General features: G+C 42.9%; 1 protein-coding gene across 3 annotated transcripts in view; it reads right to left on the bottom strand.

Annotated features, from left to right (window-relative positions):
• Positions 1 to 3,221: 3,221 nt before the first annotated feature.
• The window catches only part of ZDHHC13 (zinc finger DHHC-type palmitoyltransferase 13), a 51,646-nt gene continuing 45,241 nt past the window's right edge, over positions 3,222 to 9,626 (bottom strand). For all 3 annotated transcript variants that reach the window (XM_045484737.1, XM_045484738.1, XM_045484739.1), the window contains 2 exons: positions 6,934 to 7,031; positions 3,222 to 4,510 (listed from right to left, as the gene is read on the bottom strand). In XM_045484737.1, the coding sequence (XP_045340693.1) occupies positions 4,372 to 4,510; positions 6,934 to 7,031 (237 nt within the window). In that variant the 3' untranslated portion in view covers positions 3,222 to 4,371. The remainder of the gene's footprint in view (positions 4,511 to 6,933; positions 7,032 to 9,626) is intronic.

Here is a 9,626-nt window from a genome sequence, read left to right as displayed (position 1 = left end):
TCCTTACCTCTAATCAATTTCTCAAATATTTCTAAATTATTAGCATTTATTGAGCCAAGTATAATTCTGAGCACTTTATATGTTATTAATACGTTTAATCCTCTTAACATTTGGGAGTATATACTATTGTTATCCACATGATACAAACGAGGAAACAGAAGCATTATATAGGGGAGTCATTTGTTCAGAGGCAAAAGTCACTTACAGTTGGCATATCCAGGATTCAAACCCGGGGTGCCTAGCTATAAAACACTGACTCTCAAACTTTTTATTTTTTTAAACTTTCACACCAATACGTAGCTGAGGAAAAAGTCACAATCAGACGGTAGGGGTAAGAGGCCTTAAGCAAATGATTCTCAAACTGTAGCGTGTGCATGTAAGAATCCTTTGGGGAACGTGTTACAAATTCAGATTCTAAGACTCACTCCTCAGAGAACTGAGGGTAGGGGTCTGACTCTGGAGGTAGGGGGTCAGACTCTGGAGGGTCTGAGAAGAGGAATTTGAATTTTAAACAAGTGATCCCTGGACACCACTCCCATCACCACAGGCCCGTTATTCTGATGCAAATGGTCTGTGGACCACGATTTAAGAATACTTACTTGGCAGGGGTTGGTGAGAACAGACAGGAAGACAGAACTTAAAAATATCCTTCTGTCCCCCAGTTGAGAATCAGTCCTCAAACACAACTCCGATCACATCATGTCCTGCTTAAAATCCCTTCAATTCATTCAACAAGCTCATGTAACAGATTAATTCAAGTAGTTACTGAATACATACTATGTAGTAGGCAATATTCTAGGTACGTGGGATACATCAGTGAACAAAACAAAAATCCCTCAGGGACCTGCTATCCTATTGGGTTGGGGAAGGAGACCGTAATGCAACAGACATATTAAATTATATAGTATGTTAAAAGGCAGTAAGTGCTAGGTCAAAAATGCAGAGTAGGGTGAAGAGGAGGAATAGTTCAAGGAAAGGATGTTCCAACTTTGTAGATGTTGGTGAGCATGGGCCTCATCGAGAAGTTGACATTTGGAAAAAAGCTCAGAGGAAAGGCATTTCACCCCGTGGATATCTGGGGAAAGAGCATTCCAGCCAGGGCACAGCAAGGAAAGGCTTGAGGCGGAAGCATGTCTAGCAGGTGTACAGGCATCAGCAAGAGGGAAAGCACAAGTGGTCAGATCCTGTCGGGCCTTGCAGGCCACTGTCAGGGCTTTGGCTCTTCCTCTGGTGAGCTCAAGAGTCACTAGAAGGTTCTAGGCAGAGAAGCAATAGGATTCAGTCGGTCTTTTATAAGGATCACTCTGGCTGCTTGTGGCAGGGTAAGGGTGGAAGCAGGGAGACCAAATAAGAAGGCTGCATTAACCCAGGCAAGAGGTGATGGTAACTCAGAACGACAGCAGCAATGGTGGTCAGAAGCACTCAATTCTGGATGTATTTTCAAGATGGAGTCCGCAGGATTTCTCAAAGAAATCTCAATCTGGCATATCACGAGAGAAAAAGAATCATCAAGAAAAGATTCTAAAGTTTTGATGTTGAGTAATTGAAAGGATGGAGTTTCCAAACAGCTGATATAGGGAAGACTAAGGGGTAGGGAACAGGGTTGTTTACTTTTTATTTATCTTCAAAAAAATTTTTTTAATGTTTGTTTCTGAGAGAGAGAGAGAGAGAGAGAGAGAATGAGCTGGGGAGGGGCAGAGAAAGAGAGGGAGACACAGAATCTAAAGCAGGCTCCAGGCTCTGAGCTGTCAGCACAGAGCCTGACATGGGGCTTGAACCCATGGACTGTGAGATCATGACCTGAGCCAAAGTTGGACGCCTAAGCGAATGAGCCATCTGGGCTCCCCTATTTTATCTTTAAATTTACTATGTTTTATTTAATTCTTTACTTTTTATTTGTGAGGGTGAGGATAGAGTGGAGATTAGAAGTTCAATTTCAATTTTGGACATGTTAGGATGTCTATTAAACATTTATTTAAGTGGATAGAGTTGGAGAAGAAGTCTGAACCAGAGTTAAAAGTCTGGGGCATTTTGGTACACAGACCGTATACGCAATCACACAACTGGACGAGATTGTCAAGGAAGGAGAAGTAAGTTTAGATGAAGGACAAGAAGTTCAAGAACTAGCCACTGAGACATTCCAACATTCAATGGTAGGGGAAGGAAAACAGCAAAGGAGACTGGGGGATCTCGAGAGCAACCAGTGGGGTTAAAAGGAAACTCAGGGGTGCTGTCTCGTGGAGGCCGCGTGAGGAAAGTGTATTTGGGAAGACGGACTGGCCACCGTCAAATGCTGCTAAGCAGTTCCCATGGAGGGCAGGGGTGAAAGCCTGACTGCTTAAGTGGGTTAAGAGGAGGAAGGGGAGACAGGAATTGGAGATACTGGCCAGCCACAACCTTTTCAAGGACTTTTTATTGACGAGGTAAGGAAACAGCTCCTGTTGCTCACTTAAACCTTACAGCTCCTTGGCTTAACATTCAAGGCCCCTGGTGACCTCCTCCCAATCAACCACTTCGATTTACTAACCGAGTGTCCCATTTGAAACACCCTATAGACCCAGCTGCCATGGTTCTAACTATACTTCAGACTCTCCCATTATCTGCACTCAGAGGGTTCTCTACATGAGAATGCCTTTCACTTCCAACTCCGGATTTCCAAACTAAGTATCATTGAAAGGCCCTTTGCAATGCCTTATCGTCCATAGACACTTCCCTTATCACATCTACTGAGGCTCTCTCCAACCTCTAAACTCTTAACAATATTTTATTTGTACCTTTCTTATGGCTTTTAATATCTTCTACGTTATCCTATAGTTTCATTCATCTTAGCTTTCCCTCTAGATTGCAAGCTCTATGATTAGTATGCCCAATTAAATGTTTTATGGCCTGAAAGACCTATCATGGTGCTCAATCAATTCCTGTGGAATAATTTAAAAATTAATGAAATGTGCTTTCCGCGCCATGTATCACTTAGAAGCACTGGCATATAGTGGTTTGGAAGGTGTGAGGCGAGGAATTTGAATTTTAAACAAGTAAGCCCCTGCTCCATCCCTGGAATTCTGGTTAAATGGTGTGTGGGCCACAATTTGAGAATATATACTTGGTAGGGTTTGAAGAGAAAGGGAAAGGCTATAGCTTGAGAAAGTCCTTCTGTCCCCCAACTGAGAATCAGAGACTTCAAACAATTATGATCACATCATACCCTGCTTAAAAACCCTTCATTCAATAAATTGAAACATTTATTGAACACACACAACGTGTCTGACAATATTCAAGGTGACTCTAGGCTCTAGAGTGGCTACCCCACTTGGTATCTAAGTGACCTTGGAGAAGATACAAACTTCTTTAGACTTTAGTTTCCTTGTCTGTAAAGGCTCGGTGCTCTGTAGAAGAAAGGAGAAAGGATCCTTGAAAAATTGAAAGGTCAATGTGGCTAGAGTACAAAGCGTGGTCCAGAGTGAGACTGGGAAACAAAATAAGGTTATATTATTCAAGGCCTCGTAGGTCATGATGAGAAGTTTATAAAGCCTTTACCCCAAGAGCGAGGGGTGCCTTAAGGAAGGGTTTTCAGTAGGAAGGTGCCATGTCCAGGGGCATTTATATACAATACCAAGAGTTAAAGTGGAATTAGTTTTTCCTCCAGAACAAGGGAAATTTAGCACTTACAATCACATCAGTCCAATATTTTGAGGGTACTAAGTAAAAACAGTAATTAATCTTGAAAACCTCATCTGTTCCATTTTCTAAGTAAGATGGAAAATTAAATCTTGCTTACTGGTGTTAACAGGGAGCTCAACTCAGTCCTGGAATTGTGAATCAGTTTCTTTATGCCCTACATACACCTTTTCTCAATTTAAGATTCTGAAAGTTAAGTGTCAGAAATGAAGTCTCAACTACAAAAAAAAAAAAAAAAAAAAAAAAATTTATTAAGTGTGAAAGCAAAACAGGTACTTCTATTTAGATATTTTTTACATATTTATAGATAAAACAAACAAATAATTTATCAAAAATTACAAGCTTAAAGAATAGTACTATTTTGAAACAACCAATAAAGTATTCGAAAATACTACATTTTATCCATAATTGGTGAATATTATCTCCAAAAAAAAAAAAAAAAAAGTAAGTTGTATTTTCTTGTGAAACATATAAAAGCGTTTTTAGATGTCTGCCAAGATTGTTCAGGAACAGTCCATCTTGCTAAATCTAAAAGCGTAGTGCCTTTCTGGAGAACTTGTGTTTTTACTAAATAGCTTTACAGACCACCTGTGTTTTCCTTTGGGCTTCGGTGAACTCCTAATCTTCACTTCACTTGCAGACCACAGGGCATCAACATGAACACAGATCAGAGTGAGAGTCTGGGGTCGCTTTTCTTCATACTGAGCGAAGGACTTTCTCCTTAGCCGGGTGGAAGACCATGCTGTATTGGGACGTCCAATCTACGGCACAGGGCTTCACCAAGCCAAAGCAGCCACACTGAAAGAAATCTGCAAGGTTCTGCGTGAACCCAAGGCTGCCAAGGAAGGAAGAGAACACATCTTACTACTTTTCCTGTTTACCTTTTGACAAACATTCATCCAGACCATAAATATTCACTGAGAATTTACAATATACGACATCCTTTGAAGATCCTGCAGGAATCCAGAGGTGAATCAGACCGTTCCCTGGCTTACGGCACATTAAAATTGATGCCCAGTTCCATCTCTGGACCTAAATCCCTATTGTGAGATTCTCTGACTCCTGCCCAGCAACTTAATTTCCTTCTGAGCGCCCCACTCACTGGAATGATGGCTGTCATCAAGAAGTTTCCTTCTTTCCATTCCCACTGCCCTGATTCAGATTTTGATTATTTCAGAGGCCAGGCAGGCCAGCAACAGTACAGTCAACAGATGTTTGTGGTTTTTTTTTTCCTTAAACTTTCTAAGTTAAATATGGCCCTGGCCCTGTCTCAGTTCTTTCCAATTAATCCTTTTTTTTTTTTTTTTTTTTTAACAGTCCAGAAGTCTTTTGTCCTTTTTTATACCTATCATCCCATGAACTCTGAGGAGCTCGGGCTCCTTTCCACTGGTTCTCACTAAGTGTGCTTCTCTGGGTGGGGCAGGCTGGCGTTTCCACTGAACGCAAGAACCTTTCTCCTTGGCTTCCTTCTTCTGATCATTTTCCTGCAGATGCTTCACACGAGCTGCCTCGGCTCTTAGAGTGCTTGATATGCTCACTACATACGTTAGTTCTCTTGGCAAGAATCTTCCCTCAACTTCTGGGTTTATGACACTGCCAACAGCACGCCGGGTGACACCGTAGACTCCTGCGGTTGTGCCATGGGAACCTTTGCAGCCCGTTCCCTTGGTGTCCACAATATCACCTTTCTGACAGATTCACAAGCATGTGGCCAGAACAGCAACTCCGTGTTGTCTAAAAGGCCTAGAGAGAATGCAGCGGGGGCCTCCCCTCCTTCCCTTGTTGCTGGTCATTTTGGCGAATTACTCGAAGATGGCAGTTCCAACCAAAGGGAGGGAGCTCCTTCCAATTAATCTTACCTATCGGACACGGTGTGGTCTTCCAAAAACCTTGCCAAAACCCAAACCCTATACACTAAAACACATCTGTGCCTGAGGATGGCTGTGCATCTGCCGCTGCTGTGACAGTGATCAGGACAGGACCATCTCCACTCCTAGGAAGACCAGCTCCAGAGCTAGTTAGTGAGGGAAAGCAACTCAGGGTAAGACAGACCAGACAAATCTTCAATCTGGGCAGGTTTTTGGAAGCTAGATTCACAGTGGCTCTAAGGCTTTGCCGTTAGGTCCTCCAGCCCACATTGCCATCACTCAGCAGTTCCAAACACGTCCCAGCTCTCTCATCTCAGGCCCTTCTTCCAGACTCTTCTCTGGGGCTTGAAATGCCCTTCTGTCCTTCTCCATCATGCCCCACCACACATCTTTCAAGGCTCAGCTGAAAATTCCACCTCTGTCACAAAGGCTTCCATTCTTCAGTGGAGTAAATATTTCTCTGGTTAAACTCCTGAGAAAGGACTTTACGATCATTGCCAGTCTGAGACAATCGTCACAAGCCCAATACTACTGTCCACCTTTCACCACCGAAGCCGTCTCTTCTCAGTTTAGTCAACTGCTCTCCTCTCTAAACACAGATCATAGTCATATCCCAGGCTCTGATTTCCTTGTCTAACAGCCTAACAGTTTCATCTCGTACCACAAGTGTGCTTTAAAATAGACTGCTCATGAGATATGCAGTGGGCGTTAAATCCCCAGAGGGCTCAGGGTCACCTCTGCAGCACTCCCAGCTTCCAAGACCCCGATATATATGACAGGGAGATAAGCTTCAAAGCCTGACTGTTCATATCGTAAGATGACAGGCTTCCTACAAACACTCATTTTCTACTGAGGACAGGTTTTATACAACCGATGCTCTTGGGAAAACATACCCCAAACCCGAAACACTAGTTTCTCCCTGATGCAGACGGGCACATTAAACACAGGGCTAAAAGAATTACTGGTGATAGAAAGGTAGGTTGAAAATCTTGGCAAAGTTCACAATCTAATGCTTTCTGCAGACAGCCTGGTGGCTGGAATTCTCAGCCACGTGCTCGGTTATCTCACACTGACTTCACGCCAGCAACATGCAATCCTGTGACCATGTGGCTTGACTAAAGAGATTCCCCACGTTGGCAAAACTTCAAAGTCACTTAGCTATTTGTGCCAAGTCCAGCAGACTAAGTCCCAAATTCTTACCACCTTGGGGCTCATGACCTCACCACTCACCTCCTGTCAGTCACTGAGGCTTCCAAGAAATAAGAGGTTCAACTCCATCAGATAGCAAGTTAGAGTACAGCATGGCCTGAGTGGTGGCAGCAGACTGGGAAACCAATGGTTAGGCTAGCATCCTCCACAGGACTCAGTGGTCATAACAGATGGGACTTACTTGTATGGGGTCCTCCTGAGGGACAATGTCTGTTTCATATGCCTGCTCTGCTTCAACAGGCTGGTTTTCTCGTGGGAAGTCAGGCCCAGGAAAGCAATCTGCAAAAGAAGTTTGGAAGGTACATGAAAAATACCGCTACGTCAAGGTTCCGTTTCTCTCTGTGCATCACAGGACAGAGGTAAACATTCAGTACTCCCCCAGATACAGTGTCACCTCGCCCTCTAAGCAAGGATCATGGTGAGGATAACAACAGCTCAACAGCTCTAAATGAGACTCTCCTATGTAAATCTAGGAGCTGAGCAGTTGTTTATTTATTTATTTTTAAGTAACCTCTACACCCAATGCGGGGCTCAAACTCATGACCCCGAAATTATGAGTCACACACTCTGCTGACTGAGCCAGCCAGGCACCCCTGAGCATTTATCCTTTTGACTGATTTTTATTAACCTTCAAAAAAGCAGAGTCATGAAATAATTGCTTTAGTGATTTAAGCCAGGGCTTACCACCTTGTTTAGGTTCTCAACACGTTCAGCATGCAACTTTTAGATGAATAAAACAATATGTGATCAGCATTACTGCAATTCTCACTTTGTGTATGCTTCTTAGTAGTTCTTTAGAAAGGGCCAAATGAGGGGCGCCTGGGTGGCTCAGTCGGTTAAGCGGCCGACTTCGGCTCAGGTCATGATCTCGCGGTCTGTGAGTTCGAGCCCCGAGTCGGGCTCTGTGCTGACAGCTCAGAGCCTGGAGCCTGTTTCAATTCTGTGTCTCCCTCTCTCTGACCCTCCCCCGTTCATGCTCTGTCTCTCTCTGTGTCAAAAATAAATAAACGTTAAAAAAAATTAAAAAAAAAAAAGGGCCAAATGAAAAAGTTAAAGAACATTTAAATGTACTGAAGTGAAGAACATTTAAATCCACAATTTGGGGAAAGGTAAGAATTCAAGTAACTTAAATACTCCCAAATATGGAGCACCTGGGTGGCTCAGTCGGTTGTGTCTGATTCCTGATTTCAGCTCAGGTCATAATCTCATGGTTTCGTGAATTTGAGCCCAACATGAGCTCTGCAGTGACAGCGTGAAGTCTGCTTGAGATTCTCCCTCTCCCTGTCTTCTGCCCCTACTCTACTCACACTCTCTGCCTCAAAATAAATGAATAAACTAAAAAAAAAAAAACAAAAAACCTCCCAAATCACCCGGGTGCCTGGGTGGCTCAGCTGGTTAAGCAGCCTTCAGCTCAGGTCATGATCTCATGGTTTGTGGGATCGAGCCCCACATTGGGTTCTGCTTGAGAGCAGATTCTACCCCTCCCCCACTCACTCACACACTCTCTCTCAAAATAAACATTAAAAACAAAAAGACCCTCCCAAATCATTAAAACAACTATTACTCACTGAGTTACCCCCATTTAATCCTGAAAATAACTCAAACATCAAGCTCCTTATCTGTAAAACAGAGATTATCACATCATCCTCCCTCATCAGACTGCTTAAGGACTTGACATCATATATTTAAAATACCCAGTGCAGAGGCTCCTGGAGGTAAAGTAACTGGTCCAAAGTCACACAGCTTAGAGAGTGGCAGAACTGAGACAGATACCTCAGTCAGCGTGAGAATAAAGTTCATGGTCCTTACCACAGACTACATGCTCAGTTTGACTTGCTATAGTCAAACCCATGACTCACCAGAGCAGTCATCAAATGAAAGGCTTCGAACAACAGAATTGGTTTATTAAGAAAACAACATTACAAGGGGGCGCCTGGGTGACTCAGTTGGTTAAGTCCGACTTCAGCTCAGGTCATGATCTCGTGGTTTGTGAGTTCGAGTCCCATGTCGGGCTCTGGGCTGGCAGCTCGGAGCCTGGAGCCTGCTTCGGATTCTATGTCTCCCTCTCCCTCTGTCCCTCCCCTGCTCACACTCTGTCTCTCTCTCCTTCAAAAATAAAATAAACATTAAAAAAAAAATTTTTTTTTAAGAAAACAACATTAAATTGCTGTATTTGAAAACTACCCAAAACTTTGAGTTCATTTTCCTTGCCTTAGAAAGTATTAACAAAATTAAGGTTTCTTTAAAAAATTGATATTATAGTCTTATATATACTGTCCTTGTCCTAAGCCTCCAGAAAAGAAGAAAGAGAATTAGAATCCATGTCTCAAACCTTAGGTTCTACATCTGCTTCCACCTCTCACCACCCTTATGGACAAAACTGGGCACTCGACATCTCATAGGCTTAGTTTTCTCACCTTTAGAATGGAGACACTACTTTGGCACAATCTATACCTCAAATGTCTGTCGGGGAATAGACAGGAAAGTGCTCTGGAATATGTAAGATACAGATAAATACTAGGTATCATACGAGATAGTAGTTAATATTAATAATCACTGATGCTAATACGCATTCTTACTGCCTGAGTCTATCGATGCCAGAGGGGCAGAAGATTAAGATGAATGTTCAGAAGCCTCCGTTCAGTCGGTGTTACCAGCTTAATTCCTTTCCTTGGCACTTTTTTCCTTTGTCTGTCTTTATCACTTTGTTACTATTACTGTAGAACTGGTTGCTTCCCTGTTAAAGTGGAATGCACTTTTTTTTTTAATTTTTTTTTTTTAACATTTATTTATTTTTGAGACAGAGAGAGACAGAGCATGAAGGGGGGAGGGGCAGAGACAGAGGGAGACACAGATCCAAAGCAGGCTCCAGGC

Source organism: Leopardus geoffroyi, chromosome D1 (genome assembly GCF_018350155.1).
Source record: "Leopardus geoffroyi isolate Oge1 chromosome D1, O.geoffroyi_Oge1_pat1.0, whole genome shotgun sequence".
NCBI lineage: Eukaryota > Metazoa > Chordata > Mammalia > Carnivora > Felidae > Leopardus > Leopardus geoffroyi.
The sequence above is the reverse complement of the archived record's forward strand: the minus strand, read 5'-3'. Positions and strand labels throughout refer to the sequence as shown.